This window comes from Maniola jurtina, chromosome 9, assembly GCF_905333055.1.
Source record: "Maniola jurtina chromosome 9, ilManJurt1.1, whole genome shotgun sequence".
In the NCBI taxonomy this organism is placed as follows: domain Eukaryota; kingdom Metazoa; phylum Arthropoda; class Insecta; order Lepidoptera; family Nymphalidae; genus Maniola; species Maniola jurtina.
The window spans coordinates 10,529,297-10,551,004 of record NC_060037.1 but is presented as its reverse complement, the minus strand read 5'-3'; the positions used below and the strand labels follow the sequence as shown (position 1 = coordinate 10,551,004).

The 21,708-nt window shown below is 38.9% G+C and overlaps 1 protein-coding gene across 7 annotated transcripts in view; it reads right to left on the bottom strand.

Moving 5' to 3' along the window:
* The window catches only part of LOC123868120 (collagen alpha-1(XVIII) chain-like), an 86,570-nt gene that overhangs the window by 22,749 nt on the left and 42,113 nt on the right, over positions 1–21,708 (bottom strand). For all 7 annotated transcript variants that reach the window (XM_045910490.1, XM_045910491.1, XM_045910493.1 and 4 more), the window contains exons 2-3: positions 18,920–18,963; positions 16,630–17,153 (exon numbers count right to left, since the gene is read on the bottom strand). In XM_045910490.1, coding sequence (XP_045766446.1) covers positions 16,630–17,153; positions 18,920–18,963 — 568 coding nt within the window. The remainder of the gene's footprint in view (positions 1–16,629; positions 17,154–18,919; positions 18,964–21,708) is intronic.

Below are 21,708 nucleotides of genomic sequence, written 5' to 3'. Positions count from 1 at the left end.
TCTTCCATTACTTTTTCTTTGACGTATCAAGATAAACACTATGCACTGCTTATTTTTTTTTTATTTACATGGCAGCCATTTTGAAATTTGCCATCTAGATTTTTTTATTAGTCTTTATAGTGGAAATAGAAATACACACTGTAAAAATTTCAACACTCTACTTCTATTACAGCCCATGACATACGGTCTGCTGTGCCCATGACATGATGGCCGGACAGATAGATGGACAATAGAGGCTTAGAAATAGGGTCCCATTGGCTGCCTTTGGGTACGGAACCCTGTAACGAGTTCAACATCACTGTCATCCTTCCACAACAAAATCAAAAATCAAAATCTAAACCATTTATTCAAAATAGGTACTATTGAAACTTTTCCCCGCAACCCGCACTTTACCTCATGAGCCGTTTTAGTCAAGCGGTACAATTATAGCATCACATATTTGCGCTTCCAGTGTTTAATTTCTTTCGCTTCAGCTTCAGCCCTCATATTTTCGCCCAATAAGAGAACCTTCAAAATTTGAATAGGATCTTTTCTTACACCCTCTTTGTACTCAATTCACCCATAATTGTATTCAGTGCAAAACTGCTCTATGAATATTTTTGTTAACCCCCGACCCAAAAAGAGGGATGTTATAAGTTTGACGTATGTATTTGTGTATCTGTCTGTGTCATTGTAGCTCCTAAACTAATGAACCGATTTTAATTCAGTTATTTTTTTAAAAGGTGGCTTGACCGAGAGTGTTCTTAGATATAAACCAAGAAAATCGGTTCAGCCGTTTGAAAGTTATCAGATCTTTTCTAGTTACTGTAACCTTCACTTGTCGGGGGTGGTATAAATTTTCAATTTACACTTGTCTTAGTTTTATCTTAAAACTAATTCCTGTTATTTTACATACGATGCAACGGAGATGGTATACTAATGTTCAGTTCATACTGAGGAATTTTGTGTAGGCATACCTACGTTTGCTACCATTCTATATTGTATAGTATAGAATATTATTGTAAGTTGAACAATTGAAAAGAGCAACCGCCGAGTTTCTTGCTGGTTCTTCTCGGTAGGAACGGCATTCCAAACCAGTGGTAAATTATTTGACGATTCAAAAGCACTTGTAAAAGTTTATTTGAATAAAAATCTATTCTATTCTATTCTATTCATATTACCTATATTATTTTTCTCAAAACCAATACCAATTTTGGTTCGCGGCTTAAATTGGACTCTTCATCTCTTTATTTAAATTCACGCAAAAAACGCGCTGATCCATTGCGCCATATTGCGTGGAAGTAGTTCAAACTATCACACACAATTTCGCCAATTTAATAGTATTTAGTATAAAGAATGGGAAATAATTCTCGCGTGCTAGTCATTTTCAGCCGAGTTCAGTTTATAAATCCTTTTTTAGCTTTTAAGCCTAAGATGTTACGCACGAAATAACATGACAACGTGCTTTAGCGAACCTTTTTAAAGGAATCTAGATCTCTTCCTGGAATCTCTTTGGCGGAGAGAGGCTTGTCCGCATTTTGCGAACATTTTATTTCGTAATCTTAAGCCCATTTTGCTTTTTGTCACAGTATTATATCTACACAACTTTTCCTGTTTTCCTTTTTTTTCTCACTTTCATACTTTTTCGTAAAGTGCCAGATTATACTTTTCTTACTTTTTCTTTAAAAAAAACTTTGATTTCCAAATGTTTTCTATCACAACTAATAATGTTATTGTAAGCGTTTATGGCTTTAGTCTACACTTTATTAATAACAGTTTGCAAAAAAATATATCTAGGTACGTTTAGTAAGCAAAAATTATGAGTTGTCAACTTTAGGGCGCACCGTTAGTTTCAAAACGAGAAATCCAAAGCACCCTAACGCGTGGTAACGTTTTGAATTTCAAGCGAATAAGGGGCCTGTTATGATTCAAATTTCAGCCCAACTATTAAGCAAGTTGTCGCTAATGTATTTAGTGTGGCGCGCAAGTTACTGCGGCAATCACACAAATGAACTGCCGAGTTATTGTCGCTTTGCGTAGATTTCGAGCATTTTGGGGATCATTTCCTGTTCTAAAACTATTCTATTTAACCCCGACCCAAAAAGAGGGGTGTTATAAGTTTGACGTGTGTATCTGTGTACCTGTGTATCTATCTGTGGCATCGTAGCTCCTACACTTATGAACCGATTTTAATTTAGTTTTTTTTTGTTTGAAAGGTGGCTTAATCGAGAGTGTTCTTAGCTATAATCCAAGAAGTTCAGCCGTTTGAAAGTTATCAGCTCTTTTCTAGTTACTGTAACCTTCACTTGTCAGGGGTGTTATAAATTTTTAATTTACACTTGTGTACCAAGTGCATGCTGCCTACAACTTCTTGCGCGTGGATATAGGTTTTTAAAAATCCCGTGCGCACTCTGATTTTGCGGAACCAAAAACCCCAAAAATAGCCTAAGTCCTTCCCCGGAACACAGGCTATCTCTGTACCTTTTGTCCAAATATGTTTAAAGTTAAACGGGCCGTGAAAAGCTAGCGGACAGACAGACAGACCGACTTCAGCCGAATTTCGGCCACGGCATGTAATGTCAAAGGAAACTACGTAGGATATATTGTGCACAAGTGTGTGCTATCTCTCTACAGTAGCCTCTCAATATATTTACAACAAGATAATTTTTGTAAGACAAAATATTCTTAGTTACAAGAGAGTTGGCGATCTACACAACAGGCTAACTAGACACCGTAACAGGCTTGCGACTCCTACGCTCCGCCTCAGGAAGGTCCAAAAGTCATTTGTGGGAATGGGTATAATCTTTTATAACAAAATTCCTTAATCAATTTTGGACTTGCCTATACACAAGTTCAAAAAATCTATTAAAAATATGCTCCTGAGAAAAGCATATTATACTATCGAAGATTATGTAAATGATAGAAGAGCATGGATTTGACCTACAATTCGCTCCAGCAATGCGCGGGACTTCAATTGCTTTTATACATGGCATAATATTGTATATCAAATCTTTGAAAAGAGCAACCGCCGAGTTTCTTGCTGGTTCTTCTCGGTAGGAAAGGCATTCCGAACCAGTGGTAGATGCTTTTGACGATTCAAAAGAACTTGTAAAAGTCTAATTGAATAAAAATATTTTGAATTTTGAATTCTAATCCTTTTTCTAAAAATTGGTCAAACCTGCATCGGTGCGACAACAACAGCTTTATTTAGATTAGTTTACACTGTGTATATCTACATTAAGCTGTATATTATTTTGTGTTTTTTCTTTTTCTTTTTGTTTGTTATGGGTTGTCTTGTGACTTATATTGCCTGAAATAAAAATTATTATTATTATTATATAACTTACTCTCACGCCCGGTTACAAAATAGATATATACAAGAGCCAAAGAGAATATAATATACTTACATACATAAAAATAAATAAACCTACATACACATTTACATAAATACATATTTGTACCGGGCGGAGGATTACGCCCCGGCAGGGGAGACCAAACGGCCGGGGGTCAGGGCGACAGGTTGAGAAAGCGGCGGACTATCCTAGCCGAGTCTAGCAAGACCGCTTTTTGCATCCTGGCTGCGAGCGAACTGCCACGGAACCCCAGTCGCCTCAGATGGTGAGCGAGGCTGACTGGGATCAACCCGTTTGCAGATATGACGATTGGGATGATTTCAGTGGACTCCACATGCCACATGTCGGAAACCTCGTGAGCCAGATCAAGATACTTACGTTTTTTCTCCGTCTCAGCTCTCACGAGGTTCTCGTCATATGGAATGGTGATGTCCACCAAAAACACCCTCGACTGTGCCCGATCCACCACCACGATGTCAGGCTTATTCGCTAGAATAGTCCTGTCCGTGATGATGGACCGGTCCCAATAGAGCCGGACTCCGTCGCGCTCGAGTACCGGCACCGGTGTGTACTTGTAATACGGCAACCTCTCATCCAGGAGACCGTACTTCAGAGCAAGCTCTTGGTGAAGGATTTTGGCTGCTTGGTTGTGTCTGTGCAGATACTCAGTGTTGGCAAGCGCTGAACATCCCGAAAGCACATGTCTGAGTGACTCACCGGGATGGCGACAAGCTCGACAGATGTCCTGAGTGCCATCCTTCAGAATGTACTTTCGGTAGTTCCGCGTCTTAACCACCTGATCTTGTATCGCACAGACAAAACCTTCGGTTTCCCCGAAGAGGTCACCAAAGCGCAACCATTGCACGGACGCTTTTTTATCTACGTGTGGCTCATTAAGAGCTTTAAAAAAGCGTCCGTGCAACTCCTTCTCCTTCCATACGGCCTCCCGGTCAGAGGTGCTAAGTACCACCGGTTTTTGCCACTCGGTTTTGGCTAAGGATAGTGGAGTGAGGCCTTTATCACATTCTATGACTTCTCTATGCATGGGGGACCCCCTCATCGTCTCAAAGTAGGTTCTGAGGTTGGATATCTCCCGGTTATGCATGGTCTTGGCGCTTAATACGCCTCGACCACCACATTTCCGGGGGATATACAACCTCATCACAGACGATTTTGGGTGGTGCATGCGATAGAGAGTCATAGTCGCGCGGACTTTTCTATCCAGGGCGTCAAGTTCGGTCTGAGTCCAACTGAGCACGCCAAAGGTGTACATGAGGACGGGCATAACCCAGCCGTTATAAGCTCGGACCTTATTGGCGCCCGACAAATAACTTTTACAGATTTTCGTCAGACGGCCAAAAAAGGCCTCGCAAACAGACTGTTTCATGTCCGCCTCTTTTACCCCTAGGGATTGTGACATGCCCAGATACCGGTATGACTCAGCTTCAGAGAGGGATTTAATGTTGGACGGCTCGAGACTAATCTCGGCCGAATGAGTAACCTGTCCCCTCTCCACATGCATGACCGCACACTTGTCCAGCCCAAGCTCCATCCTGATAGAGTTGCTGAACTCAGTGGTGATGCTCAGCAGCTCCTTCAGGCGGGTGGCATTGGGTGCCAGCAGTTTGAGGTCATCCATGTACAGAAGGTGAGGTACTTTTGTCCCTCCTCTCCGGAACTGAAAGCCTGTGCCCGAGCCCTCCAGCAGGGTGCTAAGTGGGTTCAGAGACAGGCAAAACCATAGCGGGCTCAGACAATCACCCTGGAAGATACCCCGTCCTATCCTTATCCGGTCATCGGCAGCCGCCAACCGCTCACCATGGAGACACAGGATCGTGCTCCATTGCCCCATGCATGTCTCAAGGAAGTCTCGAACTGCACTGTCAACTTTGTACAGCTCAAGGACCCTCAAGAGCCATGAATGGGGCACCGAGTCGAATGCCTTTTTGTAGTCGATCCAGGCGGCGGAGAAATTCCGACGGTTGCGTTTGACCAGTTGGCCCGCAACGGAGTCGATGAGAAGGAGCTCCTTAGTACCACGACCACCGCCCCGACATCCGTTCTGAGCCCCAGACATGATGTTATTCTCGTCTATGTGACGGGAGATCTTGAGGCTCAGAACGGATGTCAGTGTCTTATAGATGGTAGTAAGACACGTAATGGGACGATACTTAGCCGGGTCAGTGGCATCGGTGGACTTTGGAGCTAGGTGAGTGATCCCGGTAGTGAAAAGGCTCGGGAGTGCCCTCTGCTCGAGAGCCTCTTGGAATTGTCGAGCCAAGGTCGCATGGCAAACCGAAAAACCTTTTAGCCAGTAGTGATGCAGTCCGTCGGGTCCCGGGCTTTTCCAGTTCGGAGCCCGCCTTACTGCACCAGCTACATCCTCCGCAGAGATGGCGACCGGGTTCATCGGCTCTATTCTGGCACATGCTTCCTCTACCGCCGCAATCCAAGGGCCCTCTTCATGCTCCACCTCTCTCGACCACACCCCCCGCCAGAAAGCGACTAGGTCGGCCGGGTCCGGTCGCTGAGAGGTAGAGCAGACTGCTGGGCACTCCAGTCTTTTGTAGAACCTTTTCTGATCACTCGAGAAGAGACGATTTTGCTGAAATCGCTCGACTCTTGCCGAGTATCGTCGGATGCGGTTCCCCCATGCAGCGATTTTCTGCTTCAGGTCGTCGATGCGCTCTGTTAGCTTTTGCGCAATATCGGGCTGGTCCAACCTGACCCCACACCCGTTAAGCGCAACTCTAACAGAGCGCACAATCCTTGGCCTAGTGTTGCCTGACCTGAAGCTTTGCAGTCTGCCAATGAGGACTCTGGCAAGAGTGATACGGTGTTCTATTCTCTTCTTCCAGGCCGGTTCCGCGCTGCGCCTTGTGGCAGCAGCACGCCCCGGTCCCGGAGTCTTGGCACCGATGAATCGGTACACGGCTAGCGCCGCACCGAAGACAATAGAAGCCGTATCACACAGGCCAGTGCTGCTCTCCAGATGTTGTGGCAGCATTTTGTTAATAGCCTCAATGACATCCCGCGTCGCTACATTGAGCGTAAGTCGGGAGAGCCGCGGACGATTCTCTAGAGGAGCGTTTCGGATTTCAGAGATCGCCTCTTCTAGAATCCTTCTCATCCGCTCTATATCCAGGGAGACTGTTTCCCCAGTGTCTTCCTCCACAGGCAAATCTTGTAAGGTGGTAGTTGCCTCCTCGCGGACAGGCTCCGCCTGGGAGACGATTTGCACTGTGGTAGGTGCTGACACTTCTGGAACAGCCTCACGTCGCAATCGTTCGAGCTCGGCAGCGTTGAAGATGTTAGAACGCTGAATATACCGAGCTCGATCTGCCAGGTTTTGTTCCGTGACAGTTAGATTCGGCTCGAGCAGCAGGAACTCGCGGTACATTGCCGCTCGGTAGCCAGTCCGTCCGGTTTCCCCTCCTGTCGCCCTGTAGTACGCACGCATGACATTCTCGTTCATGAGAGAAGTCCAGCGCATGCGGCGTACACCACCAGCGGCGGGCGCCGAAGATTGGGCCCTGGTGGGCCCTGTCGGAGCCAAGCCATCTGGTGGGGATGATGGATGTGTCGACCGGCTAGGTGGTAGTGCCGGTCGACTGGTGGTACTGGCGGCCCGTATGCTGCTACGCCCAGCGCCAGCTCCAGGCGCGCCCTGGCGACCCCCAGGTAGCGGCCCTATTCGCGCATTCCTTATGTTTTGTTCCATCATCATAAAAGGGGGGGGGGGGGGGGGGGGGGTGAGTGGTAGTTACATCACTCGGGGTCCACTCATGTCCCCGAGGAGGCTGTTTCTATGGCCAGCGTGCCAAATTTCGGGGAACTTGGATGACAATATCAGTTCCCCGAATCCCTTAGTCGCCTCTTACGACACCCGCGGGATGAGAAGGGGTGGCAACATTCTCCTCTGCCGGTGCCACACGGCGATTATTATTATTATTATTATAATTCCCTCATTCTTACTATGACAGGACCAGAGATAAATCAGGCACAGAACCTAAGGTACGAGTATGACTTGCTCTCAAAGGCAGGGGGTTAACACGACTAACTTTCCAACTCCGCATTGCTACTATTTCATGACTTTATTTTTTGACCCGAACCAGGTCTAGTACCTATAGATACTATAGACCTATCTATCATACTTTAGGTAATCAATTTTTAAAGTTTTAAGCCGAGTTACGGCTAAAAGATTGAAGTTATTTAGTTCAGTCTTAAGCAAGTATAGGTACAAAAAGTGTTCTTTATGTAATTAAAAAGTGCTTTTGAGCTTAGCGGAGATTATTAACTTTATAAAGAGAAAATTTTCTTTAGATGTAGTAACGGGGTTTAATTAAGGTTTTTCACTGTATAGAAGTGAGAAACTGTAAAACGTTAACCTGTTTAATAAGAATGTTTTTACGCTACCTCCTACCAACTTTTACATTTTCATCTTTTAAAATCTAATCATAATAATGTAAAATCATAATATTAAGAGATAAAAACGAATGGATATCCATCTTTTTGTCTTATACCTTTGCCAGCTTTGTCGAAATTTGGTAGGTACAGAGATACCTTCCTACTGTTGGTCCCGGAAAATTAAAAAGATCCCAAAGGGTTTTCAAAGACCTAAAGCCACGCGGACGAAGTCTCGGGCCTCATCTAGTATGCAATAAAATTTGGTGTATAGGATACATAGATGGTTTTTTTCTTTTTTACAGGCTTAAAATTAAATTACAAGTTCCATTTCAAAAATGGCGATGCTCTTCTTAGCTGAAACGCATAGTAGTGAACTGGTCGCCCCACTAACTCAGAGTGAAATATGAGAGACGTGCAAGATTATGATAAGGCATTTAACTCAGTAAATCATAGGATTTCTGAGGACTGAGGCAAATTTAAGGTTGGTCTCTAGACGCGGGCAAACTGCTTCGGCATTTAGTGCTCGAAACTTTTAGTTTTAATTCATAAATTTAATTTAATTTAATTTCATTTGACTTAATTTGATTTGATTTAATTTAATTTAATTTAATCACTAACATAGTTCATAAGGCCCTGTTACTAACACTATATGGATGAAATGTTCCGAAATAAATGTTTATTATTATTAATATTAGAAATAGTCGAATTTACTCTGAACGTCCAAAACTAAGGCACACTTGGACAGGGATAGTTAAATTGATTAAATTAAATTTTGTTAGGCATCGTCCTAATACAACGCGAATGCGCGATTATCGCAAGTTCGCGCGAATTTCACTCCTACGAATGCGCGATCAATCAGACTGATCTCGAATAGGTGTCCTAATTGGCATTTGCGCTATTGGGAGTTGGTTTTTTTTTCGTTTTTTTTTTAATTGTCGACTTTTGTATACTAATAGTACTAATAATTATACTAATTCACTATGACCACTTCCTGAATCTTAATAACTTAGGCGGGCAATAACCCTGCAGCATCAGGATTAAGGAGTTGGATCCAGAATTTTTTAGGGGACTACCATAGAAACTTTTGCTGTTGATTAAAAGAAAAAAATTTGCAAATTGGTCTAGAAACCTCGAAGTAATCGGTGCACATACATTAAAAAAAGTGCCGAATTGAGAACCACTTTCTTTTTGGAAGTCGGTTAAAAATAACGTAGCAAACAAAACAATATTTAATCTCTTTAGGTTTGTTAGCAATTTCCTAACCATGCCCTAAATTCAGAAGTAGGTAACTGACCGCGAAACACAAATCCTAACTCGCTAATGTGCATACTAAATCAGGTATTACGAGTTCATTATACACCGTTTTAGTTGTGTAACACGTTCCTCTAAAATATTTGTTTAAACCAATTCGGCAGCACTTGTTAAAATTTATAACGTGTTTATTTATGCCGCTAATCGCCGTTTAAGTTTGACAAAATACCTATGTAGAGTATCATTATAGTCTGGGAGCTGATAAAAGATTAAATTATTCAATGTATATTTTTTTAAGATACCTATGAATTATTTTCAGGATACCGTACCTCAAGAGAAAAAAGTAACCCTTAAAGGACCACTTTGTCTGTCTATTTGTCTGTCGTACCTGTTAAAACCCATCAAGGAAATCAAACCCTTCCGGTCGACCTACGAAATTCAGCAGGCAACAATATCTTATTTAGCACAAGTAAAGGTAAAAATTCGGGAACGGTGAATTTGTGGTTTTATCATTAAAAAAATTAAAGAGTGTTATTTTGTCCAACTCGCTTTCTCAAAATTAATGCATTATACACACCTTTGTGACCGCTATATTACGAAATTGTGGTAGGAAGGTTGTAATCTAGTAAATTCGTATTCAACCACATGTATTGTATTCCGAGACTCAAAGGGCAGTTCCGGCATGAACATTTACGTGAACAGAACGTAGGCCGATTATTCTGTGGCTGAGAGGTTTCAGCATCTACTGGTACAGTCAGCAACAAAGCTAGGGTTAGCACCCGTCCATAATAGTCGCTTGTACGAGCTTTGTTGCTGACTGTACCTTCTATGAATTGACGCACTCAGGATGTGTGTACGCAGGACTAAGTGTTAGTCTATAGAATTTGAAACACAAGATTCTAGGTAACAGGTGCATAGATAAACTAAGTAATTAGAAATCTGTCTGTGTCGTGATCTCCATTGCTGAGGCTCTTTACCCTTTTCAATATTCAATGGCGGCAGTGGACTCAAATATCTTTCCACATAAAATTCTTAAACTACAACAAGAAACTAAGAATAAGTAACTAAGACCGAATCTTAGGCTGAAGATTATTATTAACTGTCAGATATATTCAAAGCAGCAAACTCTACAGTCTACATACATAATATAAATAAATAAACGGCGCATCCCTGAGAATCCACTATAATATTATTTTCTTTCATTTTGAATCTCATGTCAAAGTAAATGAAGCTGAGTTTAAAAGTTGGTACCAAAAAATACGCTTGACTCCACTCAATTCGGTGTGTATGCGTCGACCTCTACGCTCGTGTTATTAATTTAGAGGCAGTCTTTAAATAATAAGTAGGTACCTTTTTATTTTATTATTTTAACCTTAAATAACATTTTACTCTTGTGCGTCCATGAACTAAAATTAGTATTTCTATTACAACCATTTACGAGTACACTTTTATGACCAAATCATTTTAGCGAGTGTTCTTACGAAGCTGGTTGTAAATATGTCACTTACGGCATTTAAAACAGAGTAGCAAAGTAGTAAATTTTAAATGAATGGTTATTCATAGAATAATGCTTTTATTATATCGGTATATATATTGTCCGCGACTTTGTCCAAGTGGCTTTAGGGATTTTAAAAGTTCACGGGAACCCTTTCCGGCATAAAAAATTGTCTATGTACATCGCCAGCATGTAAATTACAAGGTTTCTTTCGTTAAAACAAATTATAACTACTTATAATCAATGTTCAACGATTCAAATGCATATTCAAATTTGTTTTACAAACTTAAAAATGTCGTGCACGCACTCAAAAATTGAGCATAGCTCTATTAATAAATGAATAAATAATAATTATTATTTAATACAAAACAATATGAATTTAGTCATACACTTTAAACAGTTTCATTTAACTCGAACGCATCTCAAAGAAAATCCAATTGAAACTGTTTCGATATACTTTTCTTATTTGCGATTGTGCTTTGAACGGGACAATATTACATACAATCTGTGCCGCTTTCAGTTCAAGATACACGTCCCGCATACAGTGATTGTTGGAGGAAATATCTCGACCACGTATTCTGATTTCTGATGAAAATCCGGCAAGTTTTAGTACGAAAAATAAAGCGTGTTTGATATAATAATATTTTTTTTTGTTAGATTGTCATCTGTTTTAAGATTATTCCAGTTGAGACTGATTGATTGTCATAAATGTGTTTTTTTTTGTAAATTGGCATTTATTAGCACATGATTTCATCCCATTGAGATAACTCCAGCCTGATCGATTGTCATTACAAAGCAAAAACCAGTCCAATTCCATTTTACTCAAAAATGTCTCAAGGAAATTCCAATTGAAACTCTATAATATATTTTCTTATTTGCGGTTTTGCTTTGAACGGGACAGTATTACATACAATCTGTGCCGCTTTCAGTTCAAGATGCACATCTCGCATGCAGTGATTGTTGGAGGAAACATCTCGCCCCCGTATTTTGATTTGTGATGAGAATTCTACCAGTTTCAGTATGAAATATAAAGCGTGTTTGATATAATAATATGTTTTTTTTTTTGTACATGGGCATCTGATTCTACGATCTTAATTATACATAGATTAAGATAATAATTATTACCATTAAGATACCATTAAGATAATTTGAGTTGAGTCTGACTGATTTTCATTTCAAAGCAATACCAATTATATTAAAGATACTTTAATATAGGTACAGCCCGATTCCATTTGACTTGTGTAGCGGTTGCCACATTCGCAAGAAGATGTCGCTTCTAAACTCAATCAATCAACAACGCTCGAAACACGAACCCTAGCCTGATAACTCACGACCTACGCCTAGATGGCAGCACGGGTAGCTTAATTGGATACAAGGAGAAACACGCAACTTTCAATCGCATTGACAGAGCGTTTACCAAATTGCACTATATATAGAAGTTTCAACGCATAACCGTCGGCCCAGCTGGCGCTACCGAGCACAACACCGCTCGGTTGGGAAATTTCCCTATTGGTACGGTCGAGCACACACACACAAGCTCCCGTACACTTGAATACGTTTCAAGGAAATTCCAATTGAAGCTCTTCAAGATATTTTTCTTATTTGCGGTTGTGCTTTGAACGGTTCAATATTACATGCAATCTGTGCCGCTTTCAAGTCAAGATGCACGTCCCGCATATACAGTGATTGTTGGAGGAAACATCTCGACCCCGTATTCTGATTTCTGATGAGAATTTTGCACTGCCCGCGACTTTGTTCGCGTGGATGTAGGTTTTTAAAAATCCCGTAGGAACTCTTTAATTTACCGGGATAAAAAGTAGCCTATGTGCTAATCCAGGGTATAATCTATCTCTATTCTAAATTTCAGCCAAATCCGTTTTTGCGTTTTTTTTTTTTGCGTGAAGGAGTAACGAACATACACACACGCATACACACAAATTTTCCCCTTTATAATATTAGTGTGATATAAAACATAGTTATTTTGTACTTTTTTGTAAGTATTTGCATTGTGGACATTATTGGCGCAATCAGCCCGCTGGAATAGATAGGGTTGTCAATAGTAAATTGTCAATCAGTGAAATAACCTTATTACTGAAGTCTTAATTCAACAACCCTGCCAATATTTTATTATGAAAGTGTTTTTATTGAAATATCTAATAATGTATTGAATTCCTAAATCCTTCAGCGACTCGATGATATGAAAGATTTTGACTCTTCTCTAAGGTGCCTATAACTAATATAATGTAGACTTTTAGAGATAACAACCTGGACAGACGAAGGCTTGAGCCTTCCAAGACAAGCTAAGATAGTCAGTCCACCACGTTAGCCAAGTGTGGATTTACAGTCTTTATATATTTTAGAGAACACTATGCAGAACTCTCAGACATGCAGGTTTCCTCACAATGTTTTCCTTCGCCATTAATGCAAGTGATACCTATAATAATAGATTAAAACGCACATCCAAAAAGTTACAATGCCCGGGATCGAACCTTTGCACAGGAGACCGATGTCTTTACGACTAGGCTATCATCGCTCATTTATTATTATGATCTTCTTTGTGTATGAGCACTAAATTGAAACCAAAATAGATCTAGTTTCATGATTACCTAAAGTCTAGACATTATGATTCAGGCATCGTAATATCCGGGCGTGACCTCATTTCGTGTCACCCGCTATAAAATATAGATTTATGGGACAAGAAAAATAAATTGAACGCGTTTGAAGTCTGAGCAGCAGCCCAAGCATAAACAGCGTGACATATCTCTACCACGACACATCCAACGATCCAATACTTTGTCGCTGAAAGAACTTTGAAGCTGTGAAGAAATTGCGAGGAAACGATGTCGCACTGATTGTGTTTGCGCTGTTGAGTTATGAAAATAAACACGTCAAAAAATTTGTGGCAAGTAAATGGATAAGTATGAATAACGGATGCCCGTATGTTTATGCGGACTAATTTTGAAAATGGAAAAGCTGACACTGCCATCGATCTCTCAAATTTTTTCCAAATTTTAGCCCGATCCGCCCAGTTGTTAATTAAAGCTGTGCCTTGATAGTTCAGTCAGTCAGTCATAGAGATATAGAGAGATTATTATTTCTAAGTTTAAGCACGCTTTTTTTTATTTCGTCGCAATTATTTTTAAATCGTAATAATTATAATGCTAGTAAGGAGGTATACTCATAGTCAGTATGCTATCATCACAGTGAAAGAGCTACTGGATCGATTGAGACGAAAATCGACTAAACTTCGAAATAGAGTTTTTAAAAAAAAAAGAATATTAGCCATGTTAAATGACTAGTATTCCCCTTTCTTCTCCAACTAAGCGTCAGGCTTGTGCTAGGAGTAGGTACGACAATAGTGCAACGGGCGGGGTTTGAACCGTCGACCTTTCGGTTTTCATCCACTCCTTTACCGGTTGAGCTATTGAGGCTCTGAGGTTTATATTTAATTATAAACGAGCGAAGCCATAGGCCGTCGGTAGTTTATCATTGTACCTAGTATTTCGTTAACACGTGTCTTTGCCATACCTATCTAATGCGGTCCACTAATGGAGAAAACTCCGTGCACTGAGTTCGCAACTGCTCAGTAATTTCAAACAAAACAGAAAACTTTGTCTCATTTCCATAAATGCAAAATGAATTTCTGTATGGAGTTAAAGCCTTCATTTAGTTCGTTCTCTAATTCTAAACTATAAGTACCTATTTTATAATTAAAATGTTGTCTATGAAGAACGGTTTTAATTAATAATTTTACTATATTTAACTCCCTCGTTGGTCTAGTGGTTAGCATGTTCGACCGTGGATGACAAAGCCCTAGGTTTGGTTTCCGGGTCAGCCAAATTGGGGTCAAGAGATTCTAAGTACTAGTGCGTGAAGTCAGGAAGTTATCGGGTATCACCCCCGTGCCTCGGTGGTCCTGCGCCTGATTTCTCTCCGATCGTGTCGGATTTCCGTCCATCGGGCTATGAGAGTGAGGGAATTAAGAGTGCACCTATTTATGCGCAAATACTTGTGCACTAAGATATCTCCCGCCCTTTTGGCGATGGCCGAAGTTCGGTCAATTATTTATTTACATCCGGTAAATTTTATTTTCATCAAGGAAAGACTTGAACCATTTCAGCAAGCAATAAACAGTTCAATTTCTATGCTACGAAATGTTGTTCCGACCGTTAAATCTTGTATTATGAGTTCATTATGCTAACGTCACAACCTTCCGCCCGTGTAACACATGCACGTGAAATATTGTTTAAACAAATTTGGTCACATTGGCTTTAATTTATAGCAGCCCACAATATTTGCCCAAGAAGCCGACTTTATTACTATTAATGGAATTTATGTAGGGTCGGGAAAATCATTTTCAATCTACAAAATGTATGAGCAAGGATGAAATAGAAATCTCAACCTGAAAATAATACTTATACGTTTTTTTACGATCCTAGAATAAAACAGAACCATGATAAATGGGGTTTGCAGTACCAATTAGTTAGTTGCCATAGATTTTTTCGTTCTTTCTGCTACTCGACTGACGTTCAATTGGTTCTTCGAGTTCACAGAAGTTTTGTACGAGTTAATTTCCGCGATCAACTGTTTGCAGGGTTGTTACAATGGAGTTTTAAACAAAACCCGCATACCTGAGAGTTCTCCATAATATTTTCAAAGGTGAAAAGTCTGCCAGCGTGGTGATTATGGCCAAACCCTTTTTCATTCTGGGAGGAGACCCGTGCTCAGTAGTATGCCGGCGATGGGTTGATGATTAATGTTATTGCCGCTAAATCTTGTATTATGACTCCTTTATGCTAATATGCCTTTCCACTTTGTAGCACGTGTTGGTGATATATTGTTTAAACAAATTTTGTCGCATTCAGTTTAATTTACGACTACAATATTTGCTTATTGGACCGCGAATAGGATGCCTAAGCTTGGGTCAAACTGAGGGGAAATGCGGGATGCAGGATTCATCTATCTCTATCGATCCGTCGGTTTGTATGCGTTCTTTGCTGTATATAGGTATTTTGGACTTGCCTTTAGGTACCCAAGTTTTAAAAATCTATTAAAATTATGCTCCTAAAAAAACCATATTATATAATTGAAGGTTATGCAAATGATAAAAGAGCGTGGATTTGAACTACAGTTCGCTCGCGCGGGACTTTAATTACTTTTAATACATGGCATAGTAGGCATAATTTTTACTATATCAAATCACTGAAAAGAGCAACCGCCGAGTTTATTGCTGGTTCTTCTCGGTAGGAATGGCATTTCGAACCAATGATAAATGCATTTGACGATTCAAAAGTTCCTGTTTAATTGAATAAAAAAAATATTTAAAGAGCATGCCACCACACTCAAGCCTTCATCTTTTTCATCCACATACTCCTAGCTCCATCTTTTTAAAATATTAATATTTATTTATTTTAGCTTTTCAATCTCTGGGTTATAAGCCAATTAGGCTGACATGCATAAATGTAAAAGCCTATAAATAAAGGATTTAAAAAAAAAGCCAATCTGTCAGATTATCTGCGTTGTGAATGGAAATCTAACAGTTAAAAGATAATCTAAGTTAAAAGATTACACATAAGACGAACTGTCAATGTTTAATGTTTTTTGGCGCAAACTCACGATTACATTTTCACGAATCACGCTTATTTACGTCCCGCAAATTGCGCGGATATACTTAGTTTGACCGGAACTTTAAACATTGGGAATTGAAGACTATAAAACCAATTATGATCTACTGTTTTACATTATACGGTCTACGGATTTCTTAATTTGCATAGATTTACATTCAGCTTCCCCCTAGGGGTTGTGAAAAACAACATTAAATTTTTTTTTTTTAATTTTTTTTACACTTTTATTTTTATTTTTATTGAAAATATTACAATAAAACTTAAAGCTAGCCTTATCTAATTACTATACAAATCATGCCCGCGTGGAATGGTGCCAAGAATACTGGCTGCATTTCCGCGTTGGACAGCCAGGCTGATCCGTTGCGCAAAAAATGAGCCAGTCCTTCTGTCACCCGATGAGGCTATTAAACGCGGTGAAATGTCTCATTTAATTAAGATTAATATATACTCTCTATTTACAAAAAAAAAATACCACTAGGTATAATTTCCTCTAAGGTACTAATTATGTCAAAGACCTTACCTCAAAGATTTCTTCATCTAAGTCGTTGAATTTTCCAAGAAACAGCCGGCTTTCCTTCGAAAAGTTTATCTCTTTGATGATAGTTTCAACATCGACAGATTCTCTCAGTTCACAGTCAATGTATAATTCAACCTTGGTTTCTTCTACGCGTAATATTATTTTGGCCCAATCTTCATTTTTGAAATCGCTATAGACGAATGATATGTCTGAGAAAATTTCGGCGTCTAACAGCTTTATTCTAGCCTTATTTCTATGGAATTGCTCAAAACATAAAGCGACTTTCTTAGTGCTGTCTACTGATATGGAGAATAAGCAAGGAGAGTTTCGTATGTCCAAAGTTATTAACGCGTATATTTCAAATGGAGGTTTAAGGATGTCTAGTGGTTCCGGGAATTTGTCTAGAGTTATATTCACTGGTACGTCGTCCAATAGTTTTATGGCGATAAATCCGTCAGTTCCGTTCGCTATTTCTAAGGATCCTACTGGAATATTATCTTGTATGACTTCTAATATGTCGTATTTATCTGTAACAAAGAGAAAGGCACAGTAATTGTATAGCATTAAAATACCTCTTCTGTTATAAAACCAAGTAGATAGACTATAGAGCTTTATTACGGATGGTTAAAGAGAAATAACCCTTGCAGGCTCCCGATTGCTTTCCACACAAACGTATGGTATGACTAATTTGACTATCATTTGAATATTATTTTTTGTCCATAGTTTGTCCTTAAAATGTGTAGCTTCAAAGTTACGCCAGCCGGTTCAAAAGCTTACATACAAGTTTTTAAGCAGGTTTACATCTCTAAACTATGTTTATATGGAAAGTATTGGGAAGCGCGCTAGGCTTGCTTCTACTAAAGTAACGTTGCGGTTGAGGTCAAACTTTGACCGCTAATAAACTTAACTTCTATGCATATTTGTCATTTAAATACTTAAATTCATGTAGTAAACTATTTTATATTGTAAATATTATTGTAAATTTTTATTAAGCCTTCATGTTAAAAATTCTGTGTATATCTTGTGTAATGTATATTTTATTGAGGTATAGTATTGCTGTGTACACCTATTAGGGGTTGTCACTTAGATTAGGATCTTTTGTTTTTATGTTTGGACCATTTTTAGTTACAACCTGTTTTGTGTACCTACCTTTAAATAAATAAATAAATAAATAAATAAATAATAAAAAGCAAAGTAGGTTGCACAGGTCGTAACCTTGATTAAGATTAAAATTAAAATTTACCCACTTTGCTATTATAGACGGTAAAAGTTTAACCGTAAGTAACGTATCTTTGACCAACTGGGCCTAAATTTAAAATAAAGCTCAGTATTCAGCCTTATTAAGGTGTGTCCAGATTATGTAACATTTTGTTATGAAACTTTTGTTATACCTACTATAACCCGCTATTAATATATTGCTTAAGAATCTTCCACTCTAAGAAAAGTGTTATAAACCATGAGTCATGTTATACAACTATGTTCTAAAACATGTTATTTTACATGGTCTGGACGCACCTTTATATTAGAGGAGGTATTTTAGTTAATCTAATCTTGATTAAATGCTAATGGCAGCGGTCACGGTAGCTTATAAAACAAGTTCAGTACAATAATAAAGTAAGCGTACCCACCTATTTGATGTAGGAGTAAAATAATGTGATTGAGCTGCAATTATGCATACAATAAAGTGTATTAATAATGCATGTTTACAAATCTTAAACGACCAGAGCCTATATGAGTAGGGTTTTGATAAAATCCGAAAATATGCTTCTTATGCATTACTAGCTAAGGGGATTTAGGTTTTTCGAAATCCCGTGGGAACTCTTTGGTTTTCCGGGATAAAAAGTAGCCTATGTGCAAATCCAGGATATTATCTATCTCCATTCCGAATTTTAGACAAATCCATCCAGTAGTTTTTGCGTGAAGGAGTAACCAACACACACACACACACACACACACACACACACACACATACACCTACAAACTTTCTCCTTTATAATATTAGTGTGATATACATGATTCTACCTAACATAGACTAAGCAAGTATTTAGGTGATTATCATCATCATCATCTCAACTCATTGCCGGCCCACTACTGAGTACCGGTCGCCTCTCAGAGTGAGAAGGGTTTATGTCATAGTCTGCCACTCTGATCCAGTGCTAACTGGCAGAATTCGCACACCAGTGGGAACAATATGGAAAACTCTCAGACAGTTCACGATGTTTTCCTTCACCGTTAAAGCAAGTAGGTGTTGTTATATAATATTTTTTTATATGTGTATGTAAAAAAGAAATACCTGTTAAGCCCATGGAGCGTGATATCGAAATGCATGTGATTAATCTGAAAATAAAAGAAATTCACATAAATGTTTGCCTATATTAAGATACCACTAAAAAGGGTAGGTAAGGACTACGGTCTCTAATTAGTGCGGCACACTTAAGAGGGGTCTCTTCGTCACTCGCTCCATACAAACGTAGATCCAATTTCATTTGAATATTAAGCAACCAAAGTCCATGAAATTTTGCAGACATATTCTAGAAACTAATATCTATGATGAGGGCTTGGACTGGGTCTTGATAAGACAGTTAGTGAGTGACACAGGACTTTTGATTGAAGTATTGAATAAACATAAAAACGTCTATAAGAAAACTAGAAAAGAGCTGATAACTTTCAAACGGCTGAACCGGTTTTTTTTCGATTATAGCTAAGAACACTCTCGATCAAGCCACCGTTCAAACAAAAAAAAACTAAATTAAAATCGGTTCATTCGTTTAGGAGCTACGATGCCACAGACAGATACACAGATACACACGTCAAGCTTGTAACACCCCTCTTTTTGGGTCGGGGGTTAATAAAATATGGACTATGAAGTAGGTATCAAAACATGGCTAACTTTAGGCGGAAAACTATCAAAGGAGAATGGAATAGATATTGCGTCACCAACATTAATATGTAATCAATGAATCTAGCTTTATGATAAGGGCGTAACTAACATAAACTTTACAAGTTGTAAACGATTGTGTTAATAGGTTTAAATGGTTCAACTCATTTTGCATATTAATGAACTTATAAAGACTGCGTTTTTAGGGTAACTGCGTAGGCCGCTTTAACACCACATAATAAAAAGCTATAAATAGTTACCATGAAAATTAAAAAATATATATATTAAAAAGTGTTATTACTTGCACGATGGTACGGAACCTTCGTGTGCGAATGTGAGTCAGACTTGACCAATTTTTAATAACCACTACATACATAACCACAATATATTTACCAAAAGATCAAAGGCATTGGACTACTGTCTGTCACTATACTGTGACGCTGCTATCGAGCGTCCTGCTTTCAAGTACCTTCAACAAAATCAGTATGATCTCTAATTACGATCCGATTTAATAAGGGCGTGATTTGAATATGTAATTACATGTTATTCAAAGTTTCAAATACAGTGTTTCAGAGCTTGATTTTCAGTGATAGTTGTTCTCGTTAATATATTCAAATTCTAAATATGTTATAGACTGATAGGCTTTGCGGGGTACGGAGTTATGAATTATGAATAATCTGTTGATTCCCGTTGGTTAATTAGAATATTGTTTTATTTTGAGATTAAAAGTTTTAGCCTCTACAATACAATAGTATCCTATAATCTACAAAAATAGTCCTGTCGGAAAACGCTTGGTGTTTCTTAGAGAGAGCCCAACAGGAATTTTAGTCCATAACAAAGATACAGTCAGCAACAAAATTTGGTTTACACCTGTCAGTACAAGCGACTATGGACAGGTGCAAACGTAGCTTTGTTGCTGACTGTACTTCAAACAAACATACTTACATACCTACATCTGAAAAGGTGCGTGCCCGGAATCAAACCTCGTATCCCACGAATAGAAAATCGAAATCTTAACCACCAAATCAAATCTTACCTATAATCTTTAAGTCACCATAAAATCGAAATTTATCTCCGCAATATTGCCCAGTTTTGCTTCGAGCAAATTAATAGCTTAAAGTTAATTTCTAACATCACTTGCAAATGTTATTAATGAACATAAAGAGACGTTATTATGCGTAATCACGATACACCATTGACCTTCATTAATACACGCTAGATTTGCGATTGCCGACCTGTTTTTGAAGCAACTTGATCACTATTTTGGCGTTGATAGCAGCAGTGAGTGTCACCTGAGCATACTCGAAACTAAAATATGTTAGAGATGAAACATCTTTCAACATAGTGTCAGCACGATGACTATTTAAACACAAAGTGTCATTTTTAATTCCCTGTACCACAGTTCACGACATTTTTGAAGATTGTATCTGAATAAACAAGTGTAAATTAAAAATTTATAACACCCCCGACAAGTTACGGTAACTAGAAAAGAGCTGATAACTTTCAAACGGCTGAACCGATTTTCTTGGATTATAGCTCTCCAAGTTATCTCCAAGAGATTTTAACTCTCCACAACAGAACACTCTCGATCAAGATCTTTCAAAAAAAAACTAAATTAAAATCGGTTCATTAGTTTAGGAGCTACGATGCCACAGACAGATATACACAGATACACACGTCAAACTTATAACGTCCCCCTTTTTGGGTCGAGGGTTAAAAATAATAAAAAATCAAGATCAACTGAGATTCGTTAATCTAGTTCACTTGCCTGTACGCTTAGAATCAGCACAAAAATAACTGTCATTTTGTATGCAATACCTCTTCCAGCGTACTTTCATATTTCCATTTCAGTGCGACACACGCATGTCGTACTGAACCTATATGGCAAGTCATTTGCCTCAGTTGATATTTTACTCGCACATGAAATTGCTTTCGTGTTAAATTAAATTAGATATTCATATGAGATTTGATGTGGGAGGTTTTAATTAACCTGCATGTATAAGTCCTGAGGGAGAATACATACTAGTACCTACGTATTTTAATTTTCGCGTACCGTGTATATTTTTCAATTTACTTACTAACTTTTTAAGATCCGTTTCATCATTATGATGCCAGCCCACTACTGAGAACGCGTCTTCTCCAATAAAAAGTAGCTGGTCCAGGTCTTTAACTAGCTAGGTAGCTCCATTCTAACATGATTGTAG